Raw genomic sequence first — 13245 nt, forward strand, 5'->3', positions numbered from 1 at the left:
CCCCTAGGTCGGCATCGCAGAGTTTCACTACAGATAAGAGAAGAGCCGGCCGGTGTGGTTCAGTGGTTGAACATCGACCCAGGAACCAAGAGGTCGCCAGTTCAGTTCCTGGTCAGGGCACATGCCCAGGTTGAGGACTCTATCCCCATTCGGGCGTGTGCAGGAGGCAGCCAATCGATGATGTTCCTCTCATTGGTGTTTCTATCTCTCTATCCCTCTCCCTTCCTCTCTCTAAAAACATCTATAAAAACACATTTTTAAAAAATAAAGATAAAAGACGAAATGGATTTCATAGGATCAATATTGAAATTCCCACTGAGCGGAAAGGTGAGGGCCAGACCTGGCGCCAGGTTTTTTTGGTCTTTGGGTGATTCTCATGACCTTATTGGTCTCCTAACGGGAAAGAGAAGTTGTTGTTCCTCTCTGCGGATCAGGAAGCCAACACCAACGTCCTGTGGCCATACCGTGACTGGAGCAGAGTGGCTTTTCTGACTCATGACGCAGTCTGGAACCCACCCAGTCCAGGTGTTGGCCCCTGTAATATAAAAACAGGGCTATTCCCCCAGCTGCTGGCTTCTGGGACCTGGACAGCGGGGAGCGCGGGAGCCCCGACTTCCTGCTGGGCCTTGGAGCAGCCGCAGCCTTGGCTGGCCTCCCCATGGACTTTCCTGTGGGCCTCCTGTGTGCTCTGGGCGGGAACCAGCTCATGTTTTGAGGTCTGTGTCCTCGTTACTCACCTTGCCCAGGAATTGGTTCCGTTCCAGGCCTGGGGAAGGTGCTGGCCGTTTATAAATGCAGCTAACGCCCTGGAAAGAGCCCAGCAGTGACTTGGGCCCATTCAAGGCCTCAGTTTCTCCCTCTGTTCTTTGAGGGAGTTGACTGAGATCATTTGATCCCTTCCTGTGGCGTCACTGCTTGGTATTCCATACATGTAGACAAGAGGCTCAGCCCATACCTTTGGCAAGTTCCACGCCTGGATATAGCCATGACTCTGACCTGAACTGTAAGCTCAAGTAGGGAAAGGAGCAAAATCATGACCAGCTTCCTGCAGACACACATTCTGCTTTCTCTGAAAGTCACGAATGGCAAGCTGCAAGTTGTAATAGAAAACTGAATCAAAGTAAGCAGCAGCCTTAGAACGCAGCCATTTCCCAGCCATACGATCCTGGCTAGGTTAGTTGAGTCCTCTGTGCCTCAGTTTTCTCATCTGCGAAATGGGATTAGCAATACCTGTCACATAGTGATGTGAGTTATTCTATAAAACTATGTGTCAAGGGTCCCTGTTTAACTATTTCTTGGGCCTGAGTTCTTAGGGTAGGGGAGGGCACAGAAGGAGTAATTTCTATGATTCTGTGGAATAAGTATTTGAGCGTATCACATCTAAAAAAAAAAAAAAAATACATCTCTTTTCATTAATCTTCCAGGACCTAGAATAGGATTTTTCCCCCCTTTAATACATTCCTGGGTTGCTTTGTCTAGAACTGCCCACCCCCCCACACACACACACCCTCATCTCAAGCAAGAACTACATTTTGCATTCCTTTCAAATGATACAATTGCGTCGCACCGATTCCCAAGGTAATAGAATAACTCTGTCTCTCTCTGGCTCTGTTTTTTCTTTCTCCTTTTTTCTTGACAACAGAAAGCTTCTTTTTTTTCCCTCCAGAAAGGAAATGACATCACCCTGTGAATGTTAAATTCTGGCAGAAATGGAGCCACTAAAATGGAAACAGAAAAGGGGGTGGGGGCGGGCAGTCGCCAGGAATGAGAAGTAGCATAGCTTTTCCTTGGTTGTATGTATTTCGGGAATAAAGGGGACTCTGTATTATTGGCAACGGTTATCTCTGTGGTCAATGCTGATTTCAAAAATAATTCTCTTTTCCGTGCACTTGGCAGCTTGACTGCATCGATGGCTCCCGTTCTTTACCGCTCCTTCTGCAGTTCCCTTCACTAAAGAGAGGGAGTCTGTTAACCCAGCTCTTGCCTTTGGATGTGGCCATGTGACTCGCTTTGATCTGTGAGATGTTAGCAGTCCTGATGCAAGTAGAAGCTTTAAAAAGTACCGATGTATTTCCTCTCATTCTTTTGGACCCCTGACACCATGAAAACGTGCCCAGGCTACCCTCTTAGAGGGATATGAGGGGGGTCCAAGCCCAGGTCATCCTAGACCCGTGGTCGGCAAACTCATTAGTCAACAGAGCCAAATATCAACAGTACAACGATTGAAATTGCTTTTGAGAGCCAAATTTTTTAAACTTAACCTATATAGGTAAGTACATTGTTATTAACTTAATTAGGGTACTCCTAAGCTGGCCTTTGCTAAAAACTCAAGGGGCCAAAGAGCCGCATGTGGCTCGCGAGCCGCAGTTTGCCAACCACTGTCCTAGACCATCAAGCTCTTGCTAGCAGATGCCATGGCTTGTGAACAAAAATTAGCAAAACACAACATGGAATTCAGCTTAACAGGAAAATCTAACTAGACCAGTGCTGGGCAAACTGTGGCTCGCGAGCCACATGCGGCTCTTTGGCCCCTTGACTGTGGCTCTTCCACAAAATACCACGGCCTGGGCGAGTCTATTTTGAAGAAGTGGCGTTAGAAGAAGTTTGTTTAAAAAATTTGGCTCTCAAAAGCAATTTCAATCGTTGTACTGTTGATATTTGGCTCTGTTGACTAATGAGTTTGCCGACCACTGAACTAGACCATGCTCCTGTAAAAAACAAACAAACACCCCCCCTCCCGCCCCCAAACCAAAACAAACAGAAAACGCCACCTTCTCAAGAGCTCCCCTTTTCTATGGAGTAAAAGCCAAACTCTTGGGCCTGGTGAGCATGGCTCACTAAGCTCTGCCCAGCCTACCTCTCTAGACCCTTCTCCCTTCACACCAGCCTCGAACTTGACTCCAACAGGAGGGCACAGCTGGTGCGCCATCATTCACGCCAAACTGCTTCTCTCCATCGGTACCTGGCCCCCTTCCTCCCCAGCTGTTTCGTTTGCCCCAGCCCAACCCATCCTGTCCATCCCTCCTGCCCGCCAACCGCCCCCATTCCCTCTGGGTGCTGGCGTGACCGTTGTGGCATTCTGATCATCCGATGAAATGGAAGCTCCCTGAGAGCCGAGACGGAGTTGCTAACACCTTTGTAAGGGGCACAGCCTACCACAACACCCAGCACATAGAAGCACTAAAAAGTGGTTGGATGGAGCCAGGGGTCTGCCTGAAGCAGGCCAGCTTGCTATTGGCCTATCTGAATGTAGGCTTGACCCAGGGAACTAGTCCTCCGTGAGCTCACCCGTTGTCTTCTGGGACGAGAGTGGGATTCAGTTGGCCAGAGTTCAGTGCCAGCTTTGAGGCTCTCCCCCCGGCCTCCTTGGTGCCCAGGCCCACACTGGGCAGAAGATGCACTTGAATGTCAAAGGACGGTGGCTGACATTTACTGAGCACGAGATAGTGTTCTAAGCGTCTTAAGTAAATTCGTCCGTTCAATTCTCACAGCAATCTTGTGGGGTACATACTATTTTATAGATGAGAGTTAGAAAAGGTTAATTAACTTTTCTAAGATCACACAGCTACTAGAAGTCGGTTCGGTGTGCAAACCCAGGCAGCCTGCCCTCCTCGCCATCCCCTCTTGTCTCCCCAGGTCCATGTTCTTCAGGGGCCCTTCTGCCATTTCTCAGTCCTTTTCTCCCCCAGGATGGGAGGAGAGGTCAGGGCTAAGAAAAGGGACATTTCTGCTTGATTTTTTATTTATTCCGTTTCCTTAAATTCCCTGATGGCTACCTGTTGATGCATATTTAGCCAGGATGAGGCCTGTCTTTTCTTATTTTTATCTGTATAAACATACACTTACCCAGGGAGATAACTGTTTGTCCTGTTCAGTTGTCTGAACTAATTTTTTTTTTCACACCCAAATTGGGGCACTTCGCAAAGAACCATAATGCAACGAGTGTGGCTTTTGCAAGCCACCTCTCTCTCAGTGGGCTGAAAGCGACGCCGCTTCCTCTTCGCCTTCATAGTGTTTGTCACGCGGCATCTGAGCAACCTCAGTGCCACCAGCAGCAGCGCTCTGCACGGCTCCCCATGGCACGCATCCCACGTGTGGCGTCTCTCTTTCTCTTTCTGAGTAAGTGTCATCGTTCTGCGTGTTTCTCTTGTCCCAGGGGCTGTTGGGTGGTGGAACAGGACAACGTGGTTTCTCCAGGAAAAACGGGGCCAGGCTTCTCTGGTGCTGGCAGTGCTTGGTGACTTCTGTCTGCGATGCCAGATCTGCCAGTTTTGCTGGCTCCGCCTTTACCTTGTCTTCTTGGGCTCGCCCATCCCTGCAGACAGTAAGAGGCTTAGCTCTCCAGACTGGGAGGTGATGGTAAGGTTTGCCTGATGTCAGAGCTTGACCAGATAAGTGTGCCTTGGGGGTAGAAGGAAAGGTCATGAGAGCACTTAGTAGTTTTAGGCTAAGCTAAAGAAGGTTCTGGACTTTACCTGGGCTGAAGTGGGAATTGACTCCTGAGAGACTGCGAAGGGGCAGGGAGAGTCACTTGGCTTGGCTGAGGAGCATATGCAGGGGCCTTAGCTGGCCCGGGGCATTCCTGCGTGCTATAACAGGGGAGGAAAAGGGAAGTTTGAAGGTGAGTTGGGAAGGGAATGACATAGTTCCAGAGTAGGTAGAGCAGCGAGCAGGTACTAATTGTGCAGTGGTTTCCTTTAGCATCTGGTAAAGCCGATAGACCCCATCTCAGAATAATGTCTTAAATGCATAAAATAAAATACCAAGGGCTCTAGGGAAAATCAATCAATCATATTGAAATGCAGTTATCAGAATATTTTTAATTGATTTTAGAGAGAGGAAAGGGGAGAGAGAGAAAGAGAGAGAAACATCAATGTGAAAGATAAATATTGATTGGTTGCTTCCCAAATGTGCCCTGACTGAACCGAACCTGCCACTCTGTGTGTGTGTGTGTGTGTGTGTGTGTGTGTGTGTGTGTGTGTGTATGGGACGCTGCTCCAAACAACTGAGCCACACCAGCCGGGGCCAAAATAGTTTTAAATAGATTGTGATGTAGTCACTTACTCATCTCTTTATGCGTTACATAACAATCTAGACGTTAACACCAAACTTCAATGTTGTAATGAATACGAACAATATTTCAAGATTTTGCAACAACTGTAATGTGATATGAAAGTATTTATGGTTTGTTGTCTACATTCATGACGGAAGGAAATACTAAATTTCCATGAATATTAATGAAAATTAAAATGTAGGGTGTGTTTTTTTCCACCCAGGTGTGTGGACTCTTTAAAATTGCAAATCTCCTCTTTTGTGAGCAGGCTGGAAGGTCCGAGGGGAAAGAAAGTAGTAATCCCAGGGTCCTAACGGTTTGGCTCAGTGGATAGAGTGTCCGCCTGTGGACTGAAAGGTCCTAGGTTCGATTCCAGTCAAGGGCATGTACCTTAGTTTCAGGCACATCCCCAGTGGGAGGTGTGCAGGAGGCAGCTGATCAATGTTTCTACCTCTATCCCTCTCCCTTCCTCTCTGTAAAATATCAATAAAATATATTTTTTTAAAAAGAAAGTAGTAATCCCAGGTTAAGAACTCCTGCTCTACAGAGATTGGGTTGAGATAGTGAAGGGACTTAAATGACTGGAACCAAAGAGGAACTAGAAGAAATTGCACCCAGTGTGACCAGAGCTGTGGCTAAAGCACGAAAAGGGAGCAGCACTCAGCCAAGGAGGTGCTGAATAAACATCGGTTTGAGTTGAACTGGGCTCACGTCGCAAAGGGGCATTGGCTAGTGTGAGGTAAGAACCAGATCTGGGGTTTGATGGGGTGAGAGGTGGTCTGAAGGAAGATTCCCGGGACCCGTTGCTGGGTGACCAGTGCCCACTGGACAGGTCTGGCAGGTGCTGAGGGCCAGGTGGACTGGTGGGATCCTTTGGGGATTGTTGGCTGGTGTGTTCCTGTTTGTCCTGTTCAGTTGTCTGAGAGGGATTCTCGGGTGTACTTGCTTTGCGAATCTGGAGTGTGTGTTTGGTTTGCGTGTTAGGAGGAAGCTGGGTTTACATTGGGCAAGTCAGACAATTGCAAACTTTCTTTTGTAAGCAGGCTGGGAGGTCCGAGGGGAAAGAAAGTAGTAATCAGGATTCAAAAGGGGAAGCTGGAAGCTTTTCCTTAGCCCATTTCAACAATGGCCTCTACTGGGTTATATATTTTACTTCTAAATTCTGAGTCATCCGCAGCACTAACTTTGTATAGAACCACAGTTTTTATGTGAAGAACACATAAATCAGGAAGTAACTTGAAAAAGTGTAGGAAGCCTGCTATTAGTCATCACAAATATTGAGGGGGAGTCCTAGCCAGTTTGGCTCCGTGTATAGAGCGTCAGCCTGTAGACTAAAGGGTCTGGGTTCGATTCCGGTCAAGGGCACATGCCCAAATTGAGGGCTCAATCCCCCATAGGGTGTGCAGGAGGCAGACAATCAGTGACTCTCTCTCATCATTGATGTTTCTATCTCTCTCTCCCTGTCCCTTCCTCTCTGAAATCAATAAAAATATATACTAGAGGCCTGATGCACAAAATTTGTGCAATAGTAGGCCTTCCTCTCCCCGGCTACCGGCACCAGCTTCCCTCTGGCATCCAGGATCCGGGTTTCCCTCGGGCCGCCGGCAGGCACCCAGGACCTGGGCTTCCCTTGCTTCATCTGAAAGGTTGTCCGGAAGGATGTCCGGTCTAATTAGCATATACACACACTCACACACATATACATATATATTGAGGGGGAGATGAAGGAAATTAATTGATGACCAGTTGACCAATTGTACTGTTTAGCAAATATATGCTTTGTCCTAATTTATTTATATTTTTAGTAAATATAAGGACTGCTTAATCCTGTTATAATATGGTGCTAAATGAGGTCAATGTCATGATTAAATGAGCTCTTGGACTTAGCCCTTAGTTTTGCATATTTGATCTGTCATTCCTCACCTCAACTAGATGGCCTCCAAACAAAAGCCATTAATATGGGAGGGTCTTGGGGTGGGGAAATTGCTTGTCTAACTGAAACTATTTCATGAAAAAAATTTCACTAAGTTATGGGTGGAAGCTGTCCCAGCTTCCATGCAGATAGGTTTTTCTATGTGTAAAGAAAGGAGTTGCGTGTTGTGTTCCATGTTCTCCTGGTAGGTTTTCTGTAAGGTGGAATCATTTGGAGTTGCAGTTTTTGTGTATCAAAAATGGTCAAATATGAGTAATTTTATATGGTTCAATCTAATAGCTTCCACTCAAATAATACTGAAGTGGCAAATTTGGCAATCCCAGTGATAGTTTTGAAAAAAAAAAAAAAAGCCAATACCATCAAGGAATTCTTTATGTTTCAAAAGCATGACTCCAGTGCAGTATATCAGTGCCACGCTGTGTGCCCATCAGTCAACGAGAGCTGCTGTGCTAGGGCATCTAACCCTCTGTCCATTCAAAGAGAGAGCAGTGGGACAGTCCTCCGAGGCATTTTATTCTTTAGGAAGAGGAGAGATATGTACGCCATATCCCACAGAGACTATATTCGTAATAAGATGTTTCAGGGTATGATCCCAATGCATAGACATTTGAATGGAATTCTGTCCGTCATTCCTTTCCATCTTAAAAATACCTATGAAACTGCTACCTTATGGCTTTTGCTTTTCTGAGAAAGCAGTACCATCCCAATCATGTTCTTGACCTCATGTTGCTACTAGGACCTTACTCCATTCATCATCCTTTCTCTGGCTCCATCCATCTCTCCCCTCCACTGCTCCTCTCCCATACGCAGGCAATGGCACCTGTGTCCATCCGGGCCCTCCCTGCTGCTTTCTGCCTGCTGTCATCTTATTCCTCCCTACGCTTCTGCGTGAAACTTCTTGAAGTAGTTTACGCTTCCTGCATTGGCTTCTGACCCTTGAAATCTGCTGCTCCTGCTCGATTGACATCACTTTTACAAAGATCTCCACTGACACCCTCGCCCTTAAGCCTTTAGAATCCTCAGCCTCTCAGCAGCATTTCGCAGTGCTGACCAGCCCTTGCTGATTGGAATGATTTGCCTCCTTTGGTTTCCAAGCCACTATGTGGCTGCCCTCTCAACTCCCTAACTCTTCCTTCAGTAGGTATTGTTCCTCATCTAAACCCCCTAAATAGAGAGATTTTCTAGTAATCTCTCTCTAGCCCTCTTCTTTATATTCCCTAACACTTCCCCATACTTACATGTATAACTGACTTAATTTGCATCTACAGCCCAGAACTCTCCCCACTTACAAACAAGCATTTACAGGAAACCATGAGAAGCCACAGAGATAGCCAGAGGTTTGGCATTTGCAAATCTAGGTCCAAGTTTGGCTCCACCACTTTCAAGTTTTGACACTGCCAAATAAGGAACTATGACAGAGTTCTTGAAAGGATTAGAATATACATCTTTTCAAAGGGTTGAAGACTTTAAAGCACAAATACATATATTTAAATATTATTTCCAAATATTTGCTGTATATCCTTCCTGTTTATTCCACGGTACTCAAATTTAGTATTTCCAAAATTAAATGCATTATCTTCTTCCTTGAACACACAACAGTAACTCTCCCTGATCTCCTATTTCTGTTAATAGTACCATTATTCTTCCAGTCACCCTCACAAACCTGGGTATCATCCTTGATTTCTTCCTGCCTTCCATCCCTCCACCCACCCCTACTACCTCCAAGCATCCAAGAAACTGAAAAACTATGGATTTTATTACCACAGTGGCTTCAAAATTGTAGTCCCTTTCTTTCCATCCCTGTTGCCTTTATCACTTCTCTCCTGGGCTATAATAATTACCTCATGTCTGTTTCTAATTTCCATCATCCTATACAAATTGTCAGGTTAATTTTCCTAAGACCTTTCAAACACTTTCAGGCTTAATCAAGCATGGCTTACTCAATCAAGTTCAAACATTTAATCATAAGAGTCAAGTCCTTCATGTTCTGGACCCAAATGTCCTACCAGTTCTTACCTTCTCCTATTAATCTTCATATAACTCTTCCCCTAATCTAACTGATTACTCCCTATTTCCTTTAACAAGTCTTTTGATTCCTATTCATTCAGTCTCCTCATGAAATCTCCTTACCTCAGAGATCTTGTCTTCCCACTTAAATTGTCATAATCGTTTAATTCTCCAAAGCCCATTTCTGATACTGTCTTTTTCTTAAACCTGGCCTATTTCCCCTCCTCAAAAAATATAATCTCTCCTTCCTTCAAGTTCCTCAAAGCATTTTTATCGCATCTCTCTATGAGGACTATGACCCTACTTGACCAAATTATAAAATAGAGAAGTCAGAGACTCTCTCAAACTCATCTTCGTATCTGGGTTCCTGAAGCATCAGAAACACTAGAAGTGGTTGAATAAATACTTATTGAATTGGCAAATAAAGCAGTAGAAAATGAAATGCTCGTTTTCACAATGAAATGCCTCAAACGCGGTACCCATCTCTCTGAAAAGTCATGGAAAATGTTGAAGGAGTGTTGCCTAGCAACCAAAAATACCATTGTGGAAACATGCCCTGATATAAACAGGTTAGTGGTACCTCAGAAATTACATTTTTTAAAAAGCATTTTTTTATTGTGAAATATAACACAAAAGAACAGTTAATAAAACATAAATGTGCCTTTGAACAAATAAGTAAAAAGTAAAAACCATGCAATCACGACCCAGGTCAAAAAAATAGAACACTGCTAAGACCCAAGAAGGACCCACCCATGCTGCCATGTGCCCCATCCAGATCACAACCCTCCCCCCACACAATCACTTTTCTGACTTTCATGATAACCACTTCCTAGCTTTTCTTTTCTTTTTTCTTTTAATTCTTTTTAGCCATTATGCTTGCATCACTTAACAACACAGTGTAGTTTTGCCTGTTTTAAAACTTTTTTATAAAGAGTAGAACCGCCCTAGCTGGTTTGGCTCAATGGATAGAGTGTCAGCCTGCAGACTGAAGGGTCCCAGGTTCGATTCCAGCCAAGGGCACATGCTTGGGTTGTGGGCTCGATCCCCAGTAGGGGGCATGCAGGAGGCAGCTAATCAATGATTCTCTCTCCTCATTGATGTTTCTATCTCTCTCTCCCTCTCCCTCTCTAAAATCAATAAAATATATTAAATTTTTTTTTAAAAAAAAAGGGTAGAATCATTCTCTAGGTAGTCAAAAAGGTTCAAAAGTATTTTGCATCTTTTATTAAGCACAGTTATTCTTATTATTGCAACTATTTCACTTTATGGATGTACTGAGTTCTTCTGCTCGACGTTGGTGGGCATATGGGTGGCCTCTAGTTTGGGGCTCTAATGAGCAATACAGCCATGGGTGCTCCCTCACGGTAGCCTGGGGCACAGTGCACACCTTCTCTTAGGTGCACGTCTGAGACTGGCTGGCTTTGCTGAAAACGTTTTCAATGGCCTCTGTAGTATAATATTTATTTTTTTTTGCTAAGTAATAATTTAAAATTCTCTCAGATGCCCTAACTTCTATTTCTAGGCATAATATAAAATACATATGAAATTGGGATTTATGACTACATGAGTATATTTTAAATGGCTACTGGAAATGCGTGTGGCTGGTCGATGGGTTGGTTGGATGTTTGTTTTTCCGTTTTGCACTGAGCATACACGGACAGTTTTTAGTTCGTTGACTGTCTCGGGTGACTACTTACTCCTTCTGCCCATTTGTGTGTTGCCCTGCTCCTAGCGGAATTGTTTGCATTCCAGAATTTCTATTCTCAGCCTTATCATGGTCTCTGTAATGTCATTGTTCCTTTCTCTCACTATTTTCCCTTCAGCTTCCTTTATCCTGTGGGTCACACAATTCAGCAGATGCTCTGCTTCTCCCGTATCTTCTTATGAACTCCGTTCTGCTAATTCCTTCAGATGAGCACTCTGACTTGTGGTCACGCCACCTCTCCCTCCCCTCCCGCTGGCCCTCGGCCTCCTGAGAGATCTAGCTCACCCTTGTGGCATCTGTCATCTGTTCTTTCTTTTTCTTTTTCTTTTTTCGGGAACACAAACTAGCCTTTAATATCAACATAATAGTAAACTCATTGTAATTTCTGCAAAATGCTTGATTTTGAAACTGTGTATATCAGAGGAAATGTTACCATTCAATAATGTTTTCTCCTTTAAATCTAATACATGAGATTTTCCCCAAACATTCCATAGTGGTCCCAAATGAAAATCTGGGTAAGGGAAGAACTAGAATAAATTCTGATTCCAGATCCTGTGGGACTTGACAGTCAACAGGATGAAGCTTTTCAATAAAGCTGTAGTGGCTCTTTAAAAAATTACAAAACAAAACCCCCTCCACAGTATAGAAAGGAAGTACTGCTATCTCTTCAGGTGCTAATTTTAGCCGATCTTGCATCAGATGTGGCCAAGAGCTAATGACCAACCAACCCACAGGGAAAAAACATGGCCCCATGTGCAGTGCTGGAGACTGCCTCTCCAGCAATCATGGCTGTGAGCAATGCCACCCAGGAATTAGAGGCTTAGGAAGTACCTGTTGAATTCCCGCCCCCCCCCCCCCCGCCAAAAAAAGAATGTACAGGTGAATCATCATACATCGTATTTACTTTAAAATAAGTGCACTGCAGATAAGCAGATATGTTTCATGGTAGGGGCCATGGTACATGAATTAAGCTAGAATTGTGGTGTGTTTTTTTTAATTCAATTTAGAGAGAAAGGAAGAGAGAGAGAGAGAGAGAAACATTGATGTGAGAGAGAAACATAGATTGGCTGCCTCCTGCATGCTCCCTATCTGGAACTGAGACCACAACCCGTGCATGTCCTGTGACTGGGAATCGAACTGGCAACCTTTTCAAGCGCAGGATGGCACCCAACCAACTGAGCCCCACTGGCCAGGATTAGACTTGTTTTTGTTGTTGTTGTTGTTGTTTTTAATTAACTTCTAGTCTTGTTACAGGTATTTTTATTTAGCTATCTTTTTAAAATATATTTTTATTGATTTCAGAGAGGAAGGAAGAGGGAGAGAGAGAGAGAAACATCCATGATGAGAGAGAATCATGAATCGGCTGCCTCCTGCAAGTCTCCCACTGGGGACCAAGCCCACAATCCGGGCATGTGCCCTTGACCAGAATCAAACCTGGGACCTTTCAGTTCGCAGGCCGATGCTCTATCCATTGAGCCAAACCGGCTAGGGCTAGACTTGATTTTAAGAGACTAGAGATTACAATGGAAGTTAAAGTTATAGAAGAACAATTCATTCCTCAAGCCATTCCACTGCTCCTCAGCCTAAAGAAGATGTTGAACCTTTGAGTTGATTATAGCTAATAACCTGCGATCCCAGGTATGGGGATTGTAATACAGGGAGCTGCAGAAGGCGGCACGTTGGGAACTGGGACACTAATCTATTTTTATTCCCCTTCCTTTCTCCCACTTGCAAGCTAAGCTCAGCATTGGCCAGAGAGAAGTAACAGTTCAGAAAGGACCGCTGTTTAGAGCTGAAGGCTACCCTGTCAGCATCGGCTGCAATGTAAGTGGCCACCGGGGACCTTCGGAGCAGCATTTCCAGTGGTCTGTTTACCTGCCCACAGCCCCGGCCCTGGAAATCCAGATCGTTAGCACCAAGGACGCCGGCTTCACTTACGCAGCGTATGCGCGGCGGGTGCAAAGCAGGGACATCTATGTGGAGAGGCTCCAGGGCAACTCAGCCTTGTTGCACATCTCAAAGCTCCAGGTGAAGGATTCTGGGGAATATGAGTGTCACACACCGAACACGGATGGCAAATACTACGGGAGTTACAGTGCGAAGACGACTCTAATTGGTAAGCCGCGTGCCCTCCTCGGCTAGCCAGCCCGAATCCATCGCAACGCCTTGCGGTGTGGCATGGCTTTATATTGTGCTGTTTGCTTTGGCAAAATTGCCCATGTACCTCTCTGGATATTGGGGGGATTTATCACAAATAGGTATTTCATGTTTATGAAAGCTCTCCATTTTTCCAGTCAACTTTGCCTTGAAGATTGAGATAGTGTGTGTCTTCCCAAGGCCTACCCTCAGCTACCCGTAGGCTGATAGTAGCCACAGCATCAGTCAAAGCTTTGAGAGCTCCCATCAGGTTATATCTTCTCTTGGAGGCAGAACATTAACTTGACAAGAGCTGGTATTAATGTCATAGGTGGTAAGTCGTTAATTCGGAAATGCTTATTTGCAAACTACCATTCTCTAGCCTATTTACCTAAAGAGAGAAGGTAATCG

At 44.9% G+C, this 13245-nt stretch overlaps 1 protein-coding gene across 1 annotated transcript in view; it reads left to right on the forward strand.

Annotated features, from left to right (window-relative positions):
- Positions 1-3309: 3309 nt before the first annotated feature.
- The window catches only part of CD101 (CD101 molecule), a gene marked incomplete at its 3' end in the record, with an annotated part of 32297 nt that continues 22361 nt past the window's right edge, over positions 3310-13245 (forward strand). The window contains exons 1-2 of the mRNA XM_079760315.1: positions 3310-4119; positions 12434-12814. Coding sequence (XP_079616441.1) covers positions 4077-4119; positions 12434-12814 — 424 coding nt within the window. The 5' untranslated portion in view covers positions 3310-4076. The remainder of the gene's footprint in view (positions 4120-12433; positions 12815-13245) is intronic.

This window comes from Cnephaeus nilssonii (assembly GCF_951640355.1).
Source record: "Cnephaeus nilssonii genome assembly, chromosome: 21".
NCBI lineage: Eukaryota > Metazoa > Chordata > Mammalia > Chiroptera > Vespertilionidae > Cnephaeus > Cnephaeus nilssonii.